General features: G+C 53.1%; 1 protein-coding gene across 1 annotated transcript in view; it reads left to right on the top strand.

Moving 5' to 3' along the window:
* Positions 1-20,814, top strand: part of PEX6 (peroxisomal biogenesis factor 6) — a 25,478-nt gene extending 4,664 nt beyond the window's left edge. The window contains exons 3-19 of the mRNA XM_014962376.1: positions 7-246; positions 339-499; positions 1,820-1,903; positions 4,761-4,863; positions 5,058-5,194; positions 5,283-5,394; positions 9,955-10,163; positions 10,733-10,925; positions 11,304-11,380; positions 11,494-11,626; positions 14,810-15,015; positions 15,109-15,170; positions 15,586-15,694; positions 16,806-16,922; positions 17,504-17,581; positions 19,671-19,810; positions 20,120-20,814. Of these exons, the coding sequence (XP_014817862.1) occupies positions 7-246; positions 339-499; positions 1,820-1,903; positions 4,761-4,863; positions 5,058-5,194; positions 5,283-5,394; positions 9,955-10,163; positions 10,733-10,925; positions 11,304-11,380; positions 11,494-11,626; positions 14,810-15,015; positions 15,109-15,170; positions 15,586-15,694; positions 16,806-16,922; positions 17,504-17,581; positions 19,671-19,810; positions 20,120-20,256 (2,298 nt within the window). The 3' untranslated portion in view covers positions 20,257-20,814. The remainder of the gene's footprint in view (positions 1-6; positions 247-338; positions 500-1,819; positions 1,904-4,760; positions 4,864-5,057; positions 5,195-5,282; positions 5,395-9,954; positions 10,164-10,732; positions 10,926-11,303; positions 11,381-11,493; positions 11,627-14,809; positions 15,016-15,108; positions 15,171-15,585; positions 15,695-16,805; positions 16,923-17,503; positions 17,582-19,670; positions 19,811-20,119) is intronic.
* Positions 20,815-22,025: the final 1,211 nt, after the last annotated feature.

The raw sequence follows: 22,025 nt of genomic DNA, 5'->3' as shown, positions 1-22,025 counted from the left end.
GCGGAGGTGTGGGTGAGCCGGCGGGGTTTGCTGGCCCTGGGGCTGTTCCAAGGGGAGTGGGTGCGGGTGGGGGCCGAAGGGACGGCCCGTCAGCATTTGGCGGCCCTTCTGGCTCGCCCCCCGGCCTGGGAGTACCCGAGGGCCCCCCGCCGCGGGCCCCCCGACAGCGCCGCCCTGCTGGCCCCCGCACTGGCCTTCAACTTGGGCTGCGACCCCGCCGCCCCCGCCGCCAACCTCCGCCTGCAGGTGAGACCGGGGGCCGGGGGAGGGTGGAGGCCTACCGGGGCTGACAGTGGCGTGGGCGGGGGTCTCATGGTGTGGCCTTTCCCCCCGCACAGAGGTACGAAGGGTCCGGCGCCGCCGATGGGAAGGGCAGCCGGTCGGTGCTGTCCGTGCCCCCTTTTGCCAAGGAGCTGCACCTGGAGATGGTCTGCTCGCCCGCCTACAGCGCCCAGGGGGGCTACGACCGCCTCCTCTACAAGCACTTCAAAACGCCCCGGTGAGCTGCGCGGGGACGCGTTTCTCTTCCTCGTGTGTTTGTGAGATGTGCCCCCGCTCTGTGTCTGTGGTGCCCAGCTCTGATACGCGCTGATGTTGTGCATAATGTGCACCAGAATCACAGACTCACATGGGGTTGGAAGGGACCTCTGGAGATCATCCAGTCCAACCCCCTGCCAAAGCAGGTCCACCCAGAGCAGGTTGCACAGGAACGTGGCCAGGTGGGGTTTGAATGTCTCCAGAGAAGGAGACTCCACCACCTCCCTGGGCAGCCTCTTCCAAGGCTCTGCTACCCTCAAAGTGAAGAAGTTCCTTCTCATCTTTAGGTGGAACTTCTTCTATTCTAGTATTTCCTCCTGTCCTGTTCCTGGGCACCACTGAAAAAAGACCAGCCCCATCCTCTTGATGCCCTCCCTTTAAGTATTTATAAGCATTGATCAGATCCCCCTCAGCCTTCTCTTCTCCAGACTAAAAAGACCCAAGTCCCTCAGCCTGTCCTCGTAAGGGAGATGCTCCAGGCCCCTCATCATCTTTGTAGCCCTCTGCTGTCCCCTCTCCAGCAGTTCCCTGTCCTTCTGGAAGTGGGGAGCCCAGAACTGGACCCAGTGCTCCAGCTGGGGACCTGCTGCTCACACTCTTCCTGATGCCCCCCAGGATGCCATTGGCCTTCTTGGCCATAAGGGCACATCATCAGCTCATGGTGTGAAGGCCACAAGGGCACATTGCTGGCTCATGGTGTGAGTAGTTTTAGAATACCCACTTCTACCACCTTCTCATGATTGTCCTTCAGCTGCACACAACACCTCTTGTCCTGTCCTTTGGAAGGCAGCCTCAAGTCTCCTTCCTCGTGATCTGCCATCCAGCGCTGAGGACACCGAAATGGTGCCTCCAAACCTCCATTCTGCTCGTAACCCCAGTTTTCAGCTTGGAATGAGGTTGAGCAATCGGGAAACGGGATGTGTTGCCATCTTCTCTTATGACACCTGTCCCCGATCCCCTTGCATTTGGCTGTCGAGGCGTTCTATTGGAGTTATCCTCAGGGATAAGGAGGCTATTTTGTCTGGAAGAGATGCTCTTTAATAGCATTCATCTTTACCATTCCCAGGAGTTTCCCCTTAGTCTGGATGTGTCTACTCACATCCAGTGCGTGCTAAATCCTTACGTGGATATTTATACTTTTATTTACAGGAAAGGTGTGAGTCGTCGTGAGCAGCTACATTCTTTTCTGTGAAAACACACGTGGTATGGGACGGGGAGGACACACAGCCAGAAGAATTTACTCTCTTTCACTGATGAAACTTCCTGTTATTTTTTTTCGTAGGCTTGTCCAGGAGGGAGACATCCTATGTGTTCCGACGTTTGGATACGCCGAGTTTTTAGAAGCAAATGCAGACAAATTTCCAAGGTAGGTGGCAACAAACTGTGGCTCTATGACATGGGTACTGCAAGGGAAAAGATTTTCCACTGTTGACTCTCCTGAAACAAGATGGTTTATTCCGTTCTGATCTGTCCCTGGAGTTAGGAGTCTATTTGCCTCTTATTTTAGGGGAAAGAGGGAAATGTTTTTGTTGGATTATGGAAGGCTGCAGCTAAGAGAGAGGCCTCCCTTAGCTCACTCAAATGGTCATGGAGGGAAGAAAGGAAAAAGAGAGAGAGAAACTAAAGGGGGAAAAGGATTGAAGGGGAGGAAGGGATGGCCTGAAGACAGCCACATGAAGAAAGCAAAGTGAAAGTTGGGTTTGTCAGTATCTGACAGACAAAGTGTCTGCCCCTTGCAGTTCACGTTGGAATAACTTTCTGCTTGGCCACCAATTAGCACAGTTCTGTGCTAAATGAAAGTCACCTTTGTATCAGAGCGGGGGTGCTTGCAGGGAGGTTTTGCTGGCGTTAATATACACACTTCAGCTGTGTCACTGAGGGAACTGCCACGGGTAACCGAAGCACCTGAGGCAAAGGGTCGCCCTGACTCATTCACACAGGGTGTACTAGTGGCGTGTTGTAACGCTCCTCAGCTCCGCTATGTATGATATACAAGTCCATGGGACCTGATGAGATACATCCCAGAGTCCTGAAGGAACTGGCTGAGTAGTTGCCAAGCCACTTTCCATGATATTTGAAAAATCATGGCAGTCAGATGAAGTCCCTGCAGACTGGAAGAAGGGGAACATCACACCCATTTTTAAAAAGGGTAGAAAGGAGGACCCTGGGAACTACCGACCCGTCAGTCTCACCTCTGTGCCTGGGAAGATCATGGAACAGATCCTCCTAGATGCCATGCTTGGGCACATGAAGGACAGGGAGGTAATCCAGGACACCCAACATGGCTTTACTAGGGGCAGGTCCTGCCTGACTAACCTAGTGGCCTTCTATGATAAAGTGACTTGGTCAGTAGACAAGGGGCAACCTATGGATGTGATCTATCTGGATTTCTGTAAGGCCTTTGACACGGTCCCCCACAACATCCTGATTGCCAAATTGGAGGGGTACGGATTTGATGGGTGGACTGTTCAGTGGATAAGGAACTGGCTGGATGGTCGCATCCAGAGGGTAGTACTCAATGGCTCAAAGTCCAGATGGAAACCAGTCACAAGTGGTGTTCCTCAAGGGTCCGTGCTGGGGCCGGTGCTGTTTAACATTTTTATCAATGATATAGACAGGGAGATTAAAGGCACCATCAGCAAGTTTGCGGATGATACCAAGCTGTGTGGTGTTGTCGATACACCAGAGGGGTGGGATGTCATCCAAAAGGACCTGGACAGGCTGGAGAGGTGGGCCCAGGTGAACCTCATGAGGTTCAACAAGAGCAAATGCAAGGTTCTGCACCTGGGCCGGAACAATCCTCGCCACCAATACAAACTAGGGGGTGAGGTGTTGAAAAGCAGCCCTGAGGAAAGGGACTTGGGGGTGCTGGTGGATGAGAAGCTGGACATGAGCAGGCAGTGTGCAGCTGCAGCCCAGAAGGCCAATCCCATCCTGGGCTGCATCAAAAGAAGCGTTGCCAGCAGGTCCAGAGAGGGGATTCTGCCACTTTACTCTGCTCTGGTGAGACCTCACCTGGAGTATTGTGTGCAGGTCTGGAGCCCTCAATATAAGAAGGACATAGACCTGATGGAGAGGGTCCAGAGGAGGGCCACAAGGATGATCAAGGGGATGGAGCACCTCTGCTACAAGGACAGGCTGAGGGAGCTGGGGTTGTTCAGCCTGGAGAAGAGGAGGCTCCGGGGAGACCTAATAGCAGCCTTCCAGTACCTGAAGGGAGCCTACAGGAAGGCTGGGGAGAACCTGTTTAGAAAGGCCTGTAGTGACAGGACGAGGGGAAATGGCTTCAAGCTGGAGGGGAACAGATTTAGATTGGAGATTAGGAGGGGGTTCTTTACTGTGAGGGTGGTGGAGCACTGGAACAGGTTGCCCAGGGAGGTGGTTGAGGCCCCATCCCTGGAGATATTCAAGGAGAGGCTCGACGAGGCCCTGGGCAACCTGGTCTAGTTGGGGGTGTCCCTGCTGACTGCGGGGGGGTCGGACTAGATGACCCTTGGAGGTCCCTTCCGGCCTGTGAAATTCTATGATTCTATGATTTTAAAGTTTAATAGTTTTATAGCCAACTACAATGAGTATTTTCTAGGCTGTTTCTTGGAGGGAGGCCAGACCGTGGGAGGCACAAGTCTTCCATTTGTGGACTTATCTATTAACCCTCTGGCAAGCAAGAGAAGACAGCAGAGCTCAAGGGACCTAAAGAGCTTGGAACTGTTGGTGTGTGAGTGGTACAATTATTCAGAGGGGGGAGAAAATCCTAGAGGAAACCTCTGCAGGTCCCTTAATCTGTCCAGTGGAATATTGATGTAGGAGGAAGCATTTTGCTTCCTGTGAGGCCTCCAGGGCAGGATGCTTCTAAGGCTCTTGTGGTATTTGGGTGAGTCCTGGTCTGCAGCCCAGAGGACTCTGTGCTGTAAGGTTTTAGACTCTGCAGGTGAATCTCTGCAGCGTTGTAGTGAAAGCAGCGATGGCAGAAGAGAGGATGTCGTGAGCTTAGATGAAATGAGTACAGCTGTACTTGTGGACTGAAGCCACCAGCAGAAGCTGTAACTGTTGACAGTCCTGTTGCCAGACAGCACTGCAGGGTCCATAAAGGATCCATGTGGGTCCTGGGAGAGGGCAAGAGTAACTCTGCTTACCTGTACCTTTCAGCTGTCTTCTTGTTGACAGCTCTGCTGTTCCTGTCGTCAAGATCTTGACTCAACGATTTTAACACCTTTCTCCCTTAGGTGGCCAGAGCTTTACTTCAAAGCGAGGAAGATTTTAGGCATGGTGGAAAGCGAGAAGTCTGAGGGTTACCTGGTGGACACCCAGAACACCTCTGTCTATCTGGTAAGACGTCAGTGGAGAGCTGGGAGGGTGTGCAGGAGATCTGAGGCTGAGGTTGTACTATGGATGATGAAGGTGCCTGTGGAGGCTTGTGCCTCTTGCCGTTGAAAAATGGCATTTCAGGACAGAATTTGTCACTTTGTCACATGTCTTTTCTGGGTGGTGTTCCACAGAGTGCTATTTTCCCTTCCTCACAGGTGGGTTCGACAAACAGCGCGGTCCCGTCTAGCCCAGCCTATAACAGCCATGAGTTCTGGAGCAGTTTGTCTCCTGCTGGCCTTTCTGATGTTGTGAAGCAGCTCTGTGATGCTCTTCAGCCTCACCTGAACAGTCGGTGAGTTAAAATTCCTTCTAGCAAGCCCCGGGAGAGCTGAGACCCCCATCCCAGAGCACTGGAAGAGCTGCCTCTGTGTTTGTTCCAGGGCAAGTGCACTGAGCGGGGCTGGCAGCGTTCTCCTCTCGGGGCCAAGTGGCAGTGGGAAGGTGATGGCTGTCAGAGCTGCCTGTAGCTGCCTCAACCTCCACCTCTTCAAGGTAATTCCTCCTGCAGTCAGTTGGTTGGTGGATGTACAACATGCAAAGGATTACAGAATTTTTAAAGGATTACAGCTTTTTTAAGTTAGCCATACTGCAACTGTGACGTGAGCCTACTACGCGGAAGCTGCTCCCACGTGCACAGGGCAGAGAAAAGGAGCCCCGAGTCTGCTGAGTTTAGCAGCTCGCTCTGGCATGGGTGGTGGGCAGAACCTCAGAGCAAGCATTTGGGTCAGCCTGAAGGACTGTCTGGCCCCCTGGGCTGTGTCTGAGACTGGCCAGTAACATGCTGAGGAAGAGTGCATGAGTGTGAAGAGATGTTTCCTTTGGCGTGTACTCTCCAGTGCTCCAAAATCAGTAATTTAGAGATCTCTTGGTCCAGAGATTGCATTTGTACCTTTCTTTACTGTCTCTTGCTATTATTGCTGTCAGTCTGAGGTGCTCTACAGGTACTGCAGTGCGTGGTTGTATTTCAGCAGACTGACTTCCTGTCATTTGATAGGGCGTTGAGTTGGTGCTATACCCCAGAGGGTGGCAGTAATTAAAATATACTGCGAGAAGTTGGAGAGGTGATGAGGGCAAGAACTGCTGTGGCGTTGGGTGTTTTCAATTGTCCCCGTGTAGGTTGGGCAGAAGGCATGGCGGAAAGCGAGGCAGGGATGGCGTGGAGATCTTCTCTAGCTGGGTGGGAAGCCTAGAAAAGAAATGCAGCTCTTGGTTTGATAACAGCATGTGTGCCAGGTCTGGTTCAAAAATCTCATGGCCTGTAGAAGAGCTGCCCTGTAACTGGGTACACATTCACCCAACCCCCCCCCCCAAAGAGCCAAAAAGGCCTCCAAATATTCCATAAGCAGTGCTTGGCTTTTGGAAGGGGAACACCATGAAAAGGAAAGAATCAGCCAAGAAAAGGAAGCGTTGCATCTGCTGAGGAGGTGAATGAGAGACACCGCTCCACAGAGTGAGGTCGCTGCGTAGATCACATTGGGATGGGCTCGAGAAAAGTAAATGGAAGACAAAACAGAGGCATCCTTCAAAGGGCACAAACCTGTAGCAGGTTAGGGCAGAGGATAGAGTTAGTACAGTCTGGGATGACTTCACCACTCTTGAAGAACCCATGTAGATTTTGCAATGGGAAATCCTGTCAGAAGGTTACTTGAAGGTGTTACCAAGCGTGGGGAGAAGGTAACTTGACCAACACAGTCTACTTGGGTTTTGAAAAGGCTCTTGGAGAAACTTGAGTGGCGATGGGTTGTGAGTGAAGGTCCTGGCACGGATAAAGTGCTGGTTAAGTGGTTGGGACTGGGATGGGAGTAGTTGATGAGTCTTCGCAATTAGCAGCAGAGCTCTGTGGGCATCTAACTGGGAGCTCAGAAATGATTTGGGAAAGGGGGTGAACTGGGATGTGGTGGCTTGTTGATAACTAAGATAGTAAAGGTAAAAGAAAAGGGAGACAGACTGTCCTAGGACTAGAGACCTTTAATGAAACCAAGCGATTGAGCAGAGAAATGGCAGGTAAAATTCACTGTAGTTAGTGTTGCATGGGAAATGATAGATTTCAAACTGATTGTCACCAGTCAGTATCAAGCATTTGATTTTATGTCAATGGCTCCATGAAAACTTGAGGTCTGTTCTCCATATATGTAAACAATCAGATCAGAGTGGAAAATGTTTACTTTTCTCTGTGCTGGCATGAGTTCTGGGGCTGCCAGGTGGAGCTAGTGGGAAAAGACAAGCTAAAGGGAATGGTCGGTTGTGTAGGTAAGAGTATTTGGAAGAGAAATCTTTTGTTATGAAATCAGTCACATCTGACTGGGAAAATCCCTTTTGGTGGGAATGGTGGGTGCCTGGAAGAGTACTGAGTGGAGAGGGTTATATGAGCTTACTCTGTTCTTACTCCTCCTTAAGCAGCACTTGTGGTTGATTAGTGGCCTGGAGCATCTCCCTTAGGAGGAGAGGCTGAGGGACTCAGGTCTTTTTAATCTGGAGAAGAGAAGGCTGAGGGGGGATCTGATCAATGCTTATAAATACTTAAAGGGAGGGTGTCAAGAGGATGGGGCCGGTCTTTTTTCAGTGGTGCCCAGGGACAGGACAAGAGGAAATGGGCACCAACTTGACCATAAGAAGTTCCACCTAAAGATGAGGAGGAACTTCGTTCCTGTGAAAGTGGCAGAGCCCTGGCAGAGGCTGCCCAGGGAGGTGGTGGAGTCTCCTTCTCTAGAGACATTCAAACCCCACCTGGACACGTTCCTGTGCAACCTGCTCTGGGTGGCCCTGCTTTGGCAGGGGGTTGGACTGGATGATCTCCAGAGGTCCCTTCCAACCCCATGTGATTCTGTGTGTGATTCTGTGCTTGGAGTCAAAATAGTGGGTTAAAGGGGCTCTTGGTCTGAACCAGTCCAGCCATTCCTACAGCTGTGGCTGTACTGGGTAATCTTCATGGCCAAAATGAGGTCTAGCTCCTGTCTCTTTTCAGCACCGAAGGTTCTGGCCACCAAGACCGATGGGTTAAAAATACTGCTTTCCTTCTGCACACTCCTTTTGTTCACTCTGATGGTCTGGGTGTATCCTGCAAATTCTTTAATCTCCTTGAACGTGTGGAGTTACGTTTGCAAAAGTGAGAGGATTGGAAGTCACGTGGTGACTTTTCTTGGAGAGTTTCTGAAACTCTGAAAGGACTTGGAAGAAGAAGAAAGATGGAAAGAAGAGAGCTGGAAGGTTCCTTTGTGTGGAAGGGAAACATAGGCTTGCTCCTTTTTTATGGGTATTTTCAGAGTAAACTCATAGAAAATGAGCTACGCATTTTGGATATTTGGATTTTCTTTTTCTGTTTAGAAGTTGGGTCCTGTTGGGTTGACATTACACTCTTTTTAGCTGTTCTTTTCTATCCAAGTAAAGCAGTACCAGTGGGTGAATGGGGGAGATAGATACAGCCTCAGCCAACTGCTGTGGAGCTCATCTTCTGGACGTGATCCTTAGAGATGCTGAGCTCTTACTCTTCTGTGGACATGCCGTAGCTCTCGAGAATCCAGTGCAAGATTGCAGAGACTTCACAGTACCTTCAGATCCATGTGTTTGGGAGCACTGCGTCCCTGCCATGTCCTGGCTGGTGGCCTCAGATCCTAGTGTGATGTGTAAGTGTAAGGCTATAGCTCTGGTTTTGGCCTTGTGTGCTGCTTTTAAAGACCAAGACTCTTACTGTTGAAGCCAGAGCTATTTCCTGCCCACCTTATTCTCCTATCCCAGCTTTTACATACTCCTCTCCTTTTCTCACTTACTGCAATACTAATGTTACCACCCCACCTTCTCATCCCTTCCTCTCTGACTCTTCTGCCTGCTTCCTACCAGGCCACAGTAATTCTTCCATGGTGACCTCCACCACTGGACCATCAGCAGTTTTTTGTCCTTTCTCTCTGCCCTTCTGTACTTGCATACAGACACTGCTGCCATTTGGTTGTCACTTCCACAAACTGAACTCCTGGTTTTGTCTAGGGTATACGGAGCACAGGAGTTCCTCTGCTCTGTGTCCCCAGCCTTACCCTTTACATCAGCCCTAGAGGTGTCCTCCCTACTCCAAACTACCCTTTCTGAGAATGAGGCCCAGGGAATCCAAAAGATGGTCTGGCTCCCTGTGTGTGACCTCGCAGCACCAGGAGGCAGCACTGCCTGTTTCCAGCAGCGTTCAAGAGAAGGTGGAATGTTCAAGGCTCACCAGTCACCTCTCCTGTTTAGATTACTTTATCAAATGTTTACTTTATAAACAGTGTCTGGGCCTCTAGCCACTTCTAACTTCCCACACACACACACCCCTTACCTTCTACCTTCCTCTTGCACTTTGAGCCTGTGTGGCACCGGGTTGAACAGTTTCCTGAGCCTCCCCCTCTGCTCTTTGCACTGTTCCTCTGAGACACCTTGTTCTCCCTGTCTTGACCTCTTCCACTGCTCTCCTATCCCTTCCAGCGTTGCTTGCTGAGCCATGACATCCCCTGTATCGATGCCTTCTGTCCCTTGGCCTCACCTTTTTCAGACAAGACCCTCCTGCCCCCCTCAACCTCCTGCAGAGAAGCAAGACACAGCCATTTTTCCATGCCAGAGAGTCCTGAATGTATCTGTGTTGAATACGTCCTGAGCCCGTCTTTGGGAAACATCCATTTTAGATCTCCCTTCAGCTGTCAATTGCACTTGGAAAGCTTCACTGAATTTCACTGAATTTTTTAGAGTTGGAAGGGACCATAGAGATCATCTAGTCCAACTCCCCTGCTGAAGCAGGATTGCCTAGAGCTTGTCAGAGCATGTTACTCAGGAGCATCCAGGTGGGGCTTGAAAATCTCCAAAGAAGGGGACTCCACGACCTCCCTGGGCAGCCTGTTCCAGGGCTCTGTCACCCTCACTGTGAAGAAGTTTTATCTCATATTTGAGTGGAACCTCTTATGTTCCAGCTTGTGCCCGTTGCCTCTCGTCCTCTCACTCCACTGCTTTGTGGAATTGAGTGTTGTCCTGGGTCCCCCAGCTGTCCCTGTCGCAATCTCTGCGGACTGTGGTGTCGTGTGGTCTGGCTTGCAGGTCGATTGCGTTAGTTTGTGCGGTGACACCAGCGGAGCCACACAGGAGAAAGTACAGGTGGCCTTCACCCAGGCCCAGCAATATCGTCCGTGTGTGCTCCTGCTGAAAGACATCGAGGTGCTTGGCAGAGACCGGGACAGGCAAGGAGAGGACGCCAGGGTCATCGCTACTCTGAGGCAGCTGCTCCTGGACAGAGACCCATCGCTGAGGTACGGACCCTGCACGTTTGCTATGAGCATCTGGGGGGGTTGTTTGCTTCTGCCATTCCTAGGGCAGCAGTCGCTGGTACATCAAGGTGACTGATTGCTAACGTGCCCTGTGTTATTTTTAATCCGGTGGAGTCTCTCCCAGACTTGCTTTGTTTACTTCAGAGGGCCCAGCTTAGTGGCAGAGGGAATTGGGAAGCTTCGTTTTCTGAAGCTGGTTTCTGCGTTGCTCAGATGAGCAAAGCTGGCGCGTTGGCTGCAAGACATGCCAAGGGTCGTAGGGACCCTGGGAGGGAGCTGGAGCCCAGGAGAACCTTGAGGTTGATGACAAGTACCAGGGCACAGGGAACGAGACATCCCTTGAAGAAAAAAGATGCCTTTTGAAGGGCCTTGACTTGAAAACAGAGCTCACAAAGCAGTTCAAGGGCAAGCTGGGGGAGGGTGGCTGCAAGACACTTGGCCAACGTGCACGTTCCTCAGCCGTTGCAGACCAACGTGGCATGGGTGGTAGCAATGTAAGAGGGAAGCTTCCAAAGAGCTGAGACCATGTGCTGTTGACCTTTTCTCAACAGCCACCCCGTCCTGGTGATCGGCACAACCTGCAAACCCCAGGATGTTCCTACAGACGTGCAGACTGCTTTCCTCCACGAGGTGAAAATCGAAGCCCTTTCAGAAGAGCAGAGGAGGTCGATGCTGAGCATGCTGACTGCCAGTCTGCCTCTGGGCAAAGAAGTGAGCCTGTCCAAGCTGGCCCGCAGGACTGCAGTGAGTGAAACCACAGCAGCATGTGGAGATGGGCAGGACAGGAGTGCTGGGCCAACCTCCCCTACCTGGCCGTGGGGAAAAGGGGCAATTCCTACAGCCTAGTCAACTTCTTCAGTGGTTAACCCTGGTCCTCAGACATCAGCTTTAACTGCAGCCTAAGGACTGCACACCTTTTGCAGAGGTGTTGGCTGATGCTTAGCTCTGCTAGAAGACAGAACTAGTAGGGGAAAAAAAAAAAAAAAGAAAAAAGCTAGACCTTTTAACGGGGGCACAGAAGCTCAAAGAGCAGCTCTGGGAGGAATTTTTCCCCGTACACCTTTGAAGCTGGAGCTGTGGTCAGGGAGACTGAACTGATGCTGTTTGTTTCCGCATTCACAGGGTTTTGTGCTGGGAGATTTCTGTGCCCTGTTGTCCCACAGCAGCCGGGCTGCTTGTACCCGCATCCAGGCCTTGAGGTAGCACAGGCAACAGGGCAGGAGGCGGGGGGAGGGCAGGGGCTGCAGCCAGCATGAAAACCCCAAGAAGTGGGGAGCAGAGCCCGAATCCTTCCTTTCTCTTTCCTCACCAGTTTTCCTGGCGGACTGAGCGAGGAAGCGGAGAGAGATTTTTGCACTGCCGGGTTCCCGGTGCTGGAGGAGGATTTTGGCCTCGCGCTGGACCAGCTGCACGACGCACATTCGCAGGCGGTGGGAGCCCCAAAGGTAGGATGGTGAGGCAGAGGAGGGGAGAGTTGGTTCTGAATTTCACTGAATTTCACTGAATTTCTAGAGTTGGAAGGGACCATAGAGATCATCTAGTCCAACTCCCCTGCTGAAGCAGGATTGCCTAGAGCTTGTCAGAGCATGTTACTCAGGAGCATCCAGGCGGGTCTTGAAAATCTCCAAGGAAGGGGACTCCACAACCTCCCTGGGCAGCCTGTTCCAGGGTTCCGTCACCCTCACCGTGAAGAAGTTTCTCCTCATATTTGAGTGGAACCTCTTATGTTCTCTAGAGCTATGTGACTCAGTACCTCTCACCAGGCAGGGCTGTGCTCTACCATGCCACTTCCTGCTGTGTCCTTCCATGTATGTGTCCTTCCACGTACGTGTCCTTCCACGGGCTATGAAGATGATGAGAGGCCTGGAGCATCTCCCTTGCAAGGAGAGGTGAGTCTGGAGAAGAGAAGGCTGAGGGGGGATCTGATCAATGCTTATAAATACTTAAAGGGAGGGTGTCAAGAGGATGGGGCTGGTCTTTTTTTCAGTGGTGCCCAGGGACAGGACAAGAGGAAATGGGCACCAACTTGAACAGAAGAAGTTCCACCTAAAGACGAGAAGGAACTTCTTCACTTTGAGGGTGGCAGAGCCCTGGCAGAGGCTGCCCAGGGAGGTGGTGGAGTCTCCTTCCCTGGAGACATTCATACCCGCTCCTGGCCACGTTCCTGTGCAACCTGCTCTGGGTGGACCTGCTTTGGCAGGGGGTTGGACTAGATGATCTCCAGAGGTCCCTTCCAACCCCATAGCATTCTGTGAATCTGTATTCCCCCAGCCTTGGGTGGGAAACAGGCCCGCTGTGGGCTTTCCCCCCCCCCCCCCTTCCCCCCAGGAGTGGTTATTCATCCTCTTGGCTTTGAATTTGGTCAGGGTAGCCCTTGCTGCTCTAATTGGAGCCCCCTCCAATTAGCTCCACAGGGGTGCCAGCTGTGTCGCTCGGCTTTTCGAGAGGCAAAGGCAACCCGCAGGCTGGCTCCCTTGCTGAAGTATCTCCAGCCTCCTGGTGTAAGGAGAACAGAGAGGCTGGGGCACGAGCTGGTGAGGGAGTTTCCCCACGTGTGTGAGAAGCCTTATACCTGATCCCTGGCCTCAGATGCTGCTGGAGCTGGCACAGGCTTTTCTGACAGATGGGCAGGTTGAAGAGCTTGGGGGTTCTTCAGAGAGAGGGACACGGAGCGTCAGAGGAAAACCATTAGAGTCAGCTTCTCGGGAGGGGTGTGATCCACCTCTGGCAGGGGAACAGCGTTTGGGGTGACTGTTTTTGCTGGGTAACGTGGTGTTAAGGAGCAAGTGAAGTGATTGGAGCCTCTTCTCCACACCCTCGGGTGCAAACACCCTGTGCTCAGCGCAGGACGGGGAACACTGGCCTTGGAGCAGTTATTCTGGCACCTTCCCCAGCCGCCCACCTGCAGTCCTGCCCTAGCAGGGTGACACCTTGCTGGTGTTCTCATGCAGGAGCTACCTGGGGACTTCATTCATTCATAAATTTACTAGAGATTGAAATGAAACACTTTGGGGCCAAGTGTTTGGCCAAGTTTGCCCTAAGACAAATAATAACCGTAGAGTGAGCTCGACAGCCGGCTGTGTGAGTGGGAGCTGAATTTCTTTGTATTTTACAGTCCTTTTATCAATTTCTTCTTAATTGGCTGCGGTTCAGAAAGCTCATTAGCACACCTGGATACTCTCCACACACCTAATTTTCAGTCCCCTGCTTGCTTTTTCCGGTCAGTCCCGCGCATTTAGTTGCAGTTAGGGTTGAGCCTGCTGGAGACAACTCATTTCCAACCTCCAGTTGTTAGCGGTGTCTGCGCCATGTCCCAGCCTGATGATGTTCTCCCCTGAAAAGAGCCTTGCTGCAGTTTGCCAGCTCCTCTGCTGATATCTGGAGATCTTTTTCTAGTGAGGCAGTGTAAGCAGGAGCGCAGGGGAGAGGGCAATTCTTCCATTTATCGGCACTGAAGAAGTAGGGCCTGTGACTTTTTGCTTTAAAAGATTTTTTTTATTTTTTATTTTTTTTTTCTGGAAATCCTTATCTTGTCTGACCTGCTTTTCCTGGTGAACTTGCTGGACAGCTGGAGAAATAGCAGGAGATAACATCGTCTCAAGCAGGGAAGGAAGGGGAGCCAAATTGGCCGTGGGGGAAAGAATTTTTGCTCCGGCCTATTTTTAAACTCCCCGTTTGTGCAGGCACCTGTTCCCCCCACCCCACACCAGAGGCTCTGGGGGAAACGTTTTCAGGCTTTGCTTTCCCTCTGTGTTCCCCAGGGGAGCTGCTCTGGCTCTCGGGAGGATCTGTCACGCCAGCTGTGGCATTCCTGCTATTTCTTAACGCTGCGAGCAGAGCAGCAGCATCCTGGGAGGCTGCTTTGCTCAGCAGGACATAACGAAAGCGCCATGGCTCACCCCTCTCAAGTTTGCTGGCTTCCCTCTCTTCCCAAACGATCCCTTGCATGTTTGCAGTTGGCCCCATCCCTATCTATTTCTTGTCAAGCATCCACGGACTTTATTCTTCCATCCCCCCCTTTCAAAAGCAGCCAGTGTTCTGGACAGTGTTCTCCAGGATGGCTGTCTCTCACATCCTCCTTCACGTGGCAGAGGTTCCCAGTAGCCCCGGTTTTGTCACTCTGGTGTGAAGCCCTTGCACAGTCTCACCACCCTGGGGGACAAGGTGCCCTGAGCACAAGTAGCTCACAATTGCTAGGTGTGGCTTCCTTTTTTTTAATTCTTTTCTTTCTTATTTTGACCTTCCCTCGTGCGTCCCGACAGCAGCAGGGCTTTCTCCCCACAAAACTGCAGATAACCCTGGCAGATACTTTCTTGGAGGTGTTTTCACTGACAGGTGATACGAGGTGCAACAGAGGACTGGAGACAAGGTGGCAGCTCGCCTGGGGACACGCGCAGTTGGTTTTATAGAATCATAGAATCATTTTCCCCCATTGCAAAGCTCAGGAGAAAGGAAATGTGGATGCTGGGGGATCCCACAGCTGGGGGCTGACTTGCTCTATAGCCACCAGGCGCAACTGGTGGCACAAGGGGCCGGTGACTAGTGCCCCACTGGAGCAAGAGCTCCCCACGCTCTTGCTGGAGGCTCAGGAAGAAGTGCTGACAGGGCCTTCTCCCTCCTCTTGGCAGATCCCCTCCGTGTCCTGGCAGGATGTTGGTGGGCTCCAGGAGGTGAAGAAGGAGATCTTGGACACTATCCAGTTGCCCCTGGAGCACCCGGAGCTGCTCTCACTGGGTCTTTGCCGCTCTGGTCTGCTGCTGTATGGGCCTCCAGGGACAGGGAAGACTTTGCTGGCAAAAGCAGTGGCAACCACGTGTGCCATGACATTCCTTAGGTGAAGAACGGGGGTCCGTGCGATGGGGCTGACTTTCTCTTGGCAGTGGATGGCCATGCTCTAACTTGGCTCCCTCTTCTCCCTTCCCCACAGTGTGAAAGGGCCAGAGCTGATCAACATGTACGTGGGGCAAAGCGAGGAGAACGTGCGTGACGGTGAGCAGATGCATCCCACTCCTACATGTGGGAAGATGGGGCTTTTCCATGGTGCTGGAGAGGGGGAGGTAGTGCTTAAACCCCTCTTCCCAACTCCCACCCGCAGCTGCCTGCAAGGGCACGGCCGTCTCCTACACCCAGTCTGTTCCCTGCCTTGCAGCACCTTCTTCTCCTGCTTTCTCTCTGCCTGTCACTCTTGTCCCTGGTTTTCCTGATGTGAGGTGCAGTTGGGGCCCATCATTCTGGGGTGCTGCTCGTCCCTGCTCCCACTGAGCCCCTCAGGAAGGAGCAGTTGGTGGTGGTGAGGCAGTGAGCAGCTGGTTTCCGTCCACAGCTCTTCCCAGCTGGTGATGTCGCGGGTCCTATTGCTGTTGACTGCTCCTCCAGTGACACCTTTTGTCCTCTCTCTTCCCAGTATTCGCCAGAGCCAGGGCAGCTGCTCCCTGCATTATCTTCTTTGATGAACTGGATTCCCTGGCCCCGAGTCGTGGGCGGAGTGGAGATTCGGGGGGTGTCATGGACAGGTGAGTGAGCATTACATGTCCTTGGGAGAGCAGCACACCTCGGATTGCCCTGCAAGACAGAGTCCACCCCAACTCTCTTTCTTTCCCTTCCCTGCTCCCTTCAGCTCCTCTTCATGGCCTGTCTCTTCTCTCTGGACATTAGTACTGCTGATTGCATTGCCGCAGATTCCTGATTGCCCAAGCTTGTTGTGCAAACATTTGGTTAAGACAGAGTCCCCTCCAGCTGCTTCTGTGGCTGCCAACTGCTCCCTTTGGCCTCTCCAAGGTCATCCTTCACACCCCTGCCGTGCTCTTCTCCCATTAGCTGCTGTTTCCCTGCAGTGGGAAACCTTTCAGCTGCTTCTGGTAAAAGCAAAATATGTAGAGATACCCAGAAACAGGGTTATTCCCCCCAGGCCTCTTCTGTTGAGCTGATAGTCCCCATCAAGTCTTCCTCTTCATCCATGGGGGTTCTGCAGAGTTTTCCAATGACACCATGTGTCCCAAGTGACCATCTTCACACACACAAACCAGTGGCTCTCGGAAGTGGCTGGGTATGGTGCCCATCAGTTGCCTCAGGTGATCCCAAGAACCTGGTGGAGATATCTCCATTCCAGCGCAGCACTGAAGCAGAGCAGCAAGGGCGTTGTGTGCCATCCACTGCCCTGAGGGCTGGTGGGCAGTGACAGTGGCCTGCCAGGGTGTCCCCAGCGTGGACTGACAGGGCAGTGGGCAGTACCACGTAGCAGGGAGAGGTAGGATCAGCCAGCACATGCACGAGTGGGGAACCTGAGCCATGGCCGTGTGTGCCTGCCTACGTTTGGTCGGTGTTGCCAGTGTCTGGTGGTAAGTATAAGCACATGTGGCCGTCCTGCAGGCCAGAAGGACTGTCCTGGTACCAGAGGTTTGCACTCAACTTTGCAATGAGCCCACACACTCGCTGGCTGCACTTTTAAAGGGAGAATTCAGGGTGGCTGTGTTGGGGCTCTTCAGGGAAGAGAAATACGAGCTGAAGTCCAAGGCATGGACCTGCCGGTGGCCTCGCTTATTCCTCTTTTCATTTGGTGGCTGAGGGTGACAGTGGATGGCTTGCCGAGGTGTTGATGTGAGTGTCCTGTTTTGCTTCCTGCAGAGTCGTCTCGCAGCTCCTGGCTGAGCTTGATGGCCTTCATTCCACCAGAGAAGTTTTTGTCATTGGAGCTACGAACAGGCCTGACCTCCTGGACCCAGCTCTGCTCCGGCCGGGCAGGTATGTCATATCCTACCCTGCCTCGGTCCAGGGTGGTTCCCCAAAGCTCCTCAGGCAGCGATGAGCTGGACGGTGTCTCCACCATGTTCCCTCCACCAAGACCATTCCTGAAGCCCCCTGGCCCTGGTTTTTGGGGGAGATAGGAGGCCAAGAGCAGGCCAGTACCTGTGGCTGCAGCAGCAGCACAAGATACCACTCCTTGTTATCTCCCACCGCTCTGAGTATTGCCCCAGCATCAGAAGAGGTCAATAAAGGACCTGCTGTGGTACCAAATTGGCAGGTTTGATTGATTCCCCCCAGCCTGTCCTCATGCCTGTAGCTTGCCCATCCTGGGGCAGGACTTCCATATTTGCTGTTGTTGGACCTCGTGTGGTTCCTGTCAGCCCGTTTCTCCAGCCTGCCCGGGTCCTTCTGAAGAGCAGCCCTGCCTTCCATCACATTGACTCCTTCCCCCTGAGCTTTGGGTCATCCACAAAGTTGGCAGCAAAAGGAGTTGCCCCAGGGCCACCCTTGTTTCCGTTGCACAGGGTTGTTGGGTTTGTCTTGGTCTCTTCTCCACTGTTTCTCCTCTCTGCTGACAGGTTTGACAAGCTGGTCTACGTGGGCATAAATGAAGACCGGGAGTCGCAGCTGCAGGTGCTGAGCGCCGTCACCAGGCGGTGAGTGACCCTGTCCTCTCCCAACAGCCTTCCACCACCCCCCAGTAAATGACAGTCTTCCTCGGGTTGACGTGTAGCGTGCCCCAGCTTGGCTTCATGTCTGAGCCCTGGGCACTGACCCACAGCCAGAGGAAGAGGATGGGGCAACTTCAAGAAGCAGAACAGGGGTTGGTTGTTTTCCCAACAAGATGGGAGCATCTCTGCGTTGGTAGAGTTCTCCAGTCGCTGTGCCCACATGATTTTCTTGAGGAGCTTAGCCAGATCCTAACGATCTGGACGAGGGGACAGAGTGTATCCTCAGCAAGTTTGCTGATGATACCAAACTGGGAGGGGTGGCTGACACCCCGGAGGGCTGTGCTGCCATCCAGCGAGACTTGGACAGGCTGGAGGGCTGGGCAAGGAAGAACCTCATGAGGTTCAACAGGGAAAAGTGTAGGGTCCTGCACCTGGGGAAGAAAAATGTCAGGTACCAGTATAGGTTACGGGTGGACCTGCTAGAGGCAACTACTGAAGAGAAAGATCTAGGGGTCCTGGTGGACAGTAAAATGACAATGAGTAAACAGTGTGCTCTTGTGGCCAGGAAGGCCAATGGTATCTTGGGTTGCATAGGGAAGAGTGTAGCCAGCAGGTCAAGGGAAGTCATTCTCCCCCTCTGCTCTGCACTGGTGAGGCCACAACTGGAGTACTGTGTCCAGTTCTGGGCTCCCCAGTTCAAGAGGGACAGGGATCTACTAGAAAGAGTCCAGCGAAGGGCAACAAAGATGATTCAAGGATTGGAGCATCTCCCTTATGAGGAGAGACTGAGAGAGCTGGGACTCTTTAGTCTGGAGAAGAGAAGGCTGAGGGGAGACCTTATCAACGCCTACAAGTATCTCAAGGGAGGGTTGAAGGAGGAGGGAGCCAGACTCTTTTCAGTGGTTCCCACTGACAGGACGAGGGGCAACGGGCACAAGTTGGAACAGAAGAGGTTCCACTCAAATATGAGGAGAAACTTCTTCACGGTGAGGGTGACAGAGCCCTGGAACAGGCTGCCCAGGGAGGGTGTGGAGTCCCCTTCCTTGGAGATTTTCAAGACCCGCCTGGATGCTCCTGAGTAACATGCTCTAGCTCTAGGCAATCCTGCTTCAGCAGGGGAGTTGGACTAGATGATCTCTATGGTCCCTTCCAACTCTAGAAATTCAGTGAAATTCAGTGAAATTCAGTAACGGTGTGATGGGACTGCAGCACACCAACGTGGCAGCAAGCTCCCATTTGCTTCCTGCATGGGTTCCCCTAGCACATCTCCTGCTGTTTCCAGCTCCCAGGGTGAAGGCAGCTCCATTTGTCTCGCTGCCTCTTCTGCAGTGCTGAAGGGTGTCCAGCCTTTGCTCTGTTCCAAACATCACCGAGCAGTGGGGTTTGCCTCCTTCCCCAGGAGATCCTCAGAGCATCTCTCTGGAGGGAGAAAAGCAAGCCCTGGAGTTGAGGTCCAGAGGTAGAACCTACCACAGCTGGGTGAGCAGCTGTGAATGCCTCTACAGAAAGGTGGTGGGTTGTTTGGTTTTTTTTTTTTCTGTTGTGGATAGCTGTGATTCCTGCTGCTTTTTGAGGATAAGCTGCCAGGGGAGGCGAGAGCAGCTCTTCACGCCGTGTGGCTTGGCCGGCCTGCCCTCCGGCACCGCGCTGCTCTTCGTGCTGGAGGAGGCTCTCTGTCTGCAGCCTGGCTCCTGTGGGGTGCTTTGGGGTTACAGTGGTTTGTGCTGTCTGTAATTAAACATGTTCTTGTCCAGCCCTGGCTGTAGGCTGTTCCCAGCCGGGCATGTGGAGCACTTAATTTCTCCGAGTGAGAACTCAAAAGTCACCTTTGATCCTACTTAGCAGGCGAGAGGGCTAAGAGAAGTGACTGTGTTGAGAAAACAAATAAACAAACCCCTTTGATGCTTTTTTTTTTTGAGGGCGCAGAGCATCGACCAGAAGCAGCCAAACGTGGGGCCTCTGATTCTTCCCTCCCAGCCACACTGGCTATCGCCTCTCTCTCTCCCCTGCTCTGGTTTTGGTTTTTTTTTTTTTTTCCTGTGGCTTTTACACCTGCGGTTTTCTCTCTTGGCAGGTTTAAACTAGATCCATCCGTGAACCTCACCACCATCCTAGAAAAATGCCCGGCTCAGCTGACGGGAGCAGACATCTACGCCCTGTGCTCGGACGCCATGATGTGCGCTGTCAAACGCAAGGTGGAATGGATGGAGGAAGGTAGGAGCCCAGCCCCTGCCTGTCCCACCTCTTGGTACCCCTATTGGTCACGGGGCTTTGCGAGAAGAACCTCAACAGCTCTGGAACCACGTCTAAACGTTGGGCTCTGGGTTACCGGGAGGCAGTTTCTGTGGATGTGATCATCTTCACCTCCAGAAGGAAGAAGGAGAGATGGGGTGGATGTGATCATCTTCACCTCCAGAAGGAGGAAGGAGAGATGGTTTTTTTTTCCTTCCAGTCTCCAGTGGCTGCTGGATCTTGCCGCTTTTGGCGTTCAACCTTTTCCTGTTCTCTCTCCCTCTCGCGCAGGGCTGGACGCCGAGAGCTCTGCTCTGATCCTGACCATGGAGGACTTCCTGCAGGCTGCTGCGAGGTTGCAGCCCTCCGTCTCTGAGCAGGAGCTGCTCAGGTACAGACTCATCCAGCAGAAGTTTGCTGCCTGCTGATGTTGTCCTGGTTTGATGCTCAGTGGAGCCGGGACTGGAGGAGTGATGGGGACGGCGTGTTCAGGGGGGTGCGAGAGAACAGGCACCCACCTTCTCTCCTCTGGGTATCTCCTGACGCCCCCCTCTATCCCCCTTCTTTTGAGCTTGGGTGGAAAACCGGCCATCCAAGTTTTTTGAGCCCAGTGGAGGGGCTGCTCTGCTCAGCCAAGCTGGTGGTGGCTTCTGTAGTGGAGCCTTCACGTCTCGGGGAGCACTTTGTGGCTGCTGGGAGCACCCCGGGGTGACTTCCCTGCGCCGAGTCTCGTTGGTTGTGGGCGATGTGGCAGTGTCTCCACAGGTGACAGAGCACTGGTGGGGCAGCAAGGCCCCAAATGCACCCAGTGTGGCAGCAAGAAGGGATGGGGTGGGGGGGGCTGGAGGCAGTTGCTTGTTTGGGGTGTCAGCCCCCGGTGAGGGGGGGCTGGCTGGAGGGCAGCAGGACATGAGGTGCTGCTGCTGCAGGTGGCCTGGGCTCAACGTGGAATTAAAATATGGGTTTTTGGCACTAGGTGTTCACTGCCCGGCCTCGGGTCTTTGCTTGCTGAGGGGCATCTGCGGGATTGGGAAGGTCCCTGCCAGCCCCTGGGGTGTTGCAGAGAAACTGGTGTCCTGCAGGTTAGAAGGGACCGTACCTGCGGCCAGGGCTGGGGCCACCTTTGTCTGGTGGAGGTTGCCAGAAGGGCTGGAGCCCGTGGGGGCTGAGGAGAAGGCCCAAGGGAGTGGGGTTTGGGAACTGAGCTATCTCTGCAGAGGGAGCCCAGTTCTTCCTGGAGGCGCTGGGCGACAGGACAAGTGGCAGCAAAGAGGGGATTCCCACTGGGCTACCAGGAAAAACTTGGCAATGGGGGGGGGAGAGGGAGGGAGGGCTCCGGCCTTGGAAATCCTCAACCTTTGGCTGGAGCTGCCCGGTCTGCGCCAACCTGCCCTGTCCCACCTCCCCTCGCAGCCTCCCTTCCTCCCCTTTGCCAAATAGATCCCTGCTCGAGCCCACCAGCTGCCTCTGCCAGCTCCGTGCGGCCCATGGGCACGTTCAGCCCCCAAGGTGGGGGGGATCGTTGCCCCCAAGCCCTGACCCCAGGCTGCCACCACCACCAGTCCTTGTCCCTGAGCCAAGAGTGGTGGCTGTGGAGGACCAGTTCCCCACCCTGCCAGGCTGGTTCTCCAGCAGCTGTGGGCGTTCCTGAGCGAAGCCCCAGCCGATAACGTGTCTCCAGCCCATGTTGCTCTGGCTCTGGCACCCGAGCGTGTTGGGGCAGAGCTGTCCCTGACCACGTCTGGCCACCACCTCCTTCCCCAGGGCGGGCACGGAGGGAGCTGCAGCCACAGCAAAAAAAAAAAAAAAAAAAAAAAGATCAGTGGTAAGAATAAAATTACTGACTTCTAGCAGTCTTGATATCACTTTGGCTTAGTGATTGTTACTTAGAAGTTTAAGATTAGCCTTCTGGAGTGACAATTTACATTTTGCTGCCTAAGACCATTTCCTTTTACTACGCCTAGTTTTGAAGACATTCATTTAGCAAAAAGAGTTCTCTGATTCACTAACATACTTAAGCATTTAACATACTTAGGAATTCTGTTCCTTTTTAGCTATCATAACTTTGGTTAAAAAAAAAAAAAAAAAAAAAAAGCGCTGGCTTTTGGTTTTTTTTAGGGGGTTTGGAGCTGCCCTGCCCCAGCAGAGGGGTGCCCAGAAAAAAGAGGGGGTGCAAGGGGGTAAAAAACCAGTTGTA

The sequence above is a fragment of the Calidris pugnax genome, unplaced genomic scaffold (assembly GCF_001431845.1).
Source record: "Calidris pugnax isolate Ruff unplaced genomic scaffold, ASM143184v1 scaffold147, whole genome shotgun sequence".
Taxonomy (NCBI): Eukaryota; Metazoa; Chordata; class Aves; order Charadriiformes; family Scolopacidae; genus Calidris; species Calidris pugnax.
This window is presented reverse-complemented; position numbering and strand designations above follow the sequence as displayed.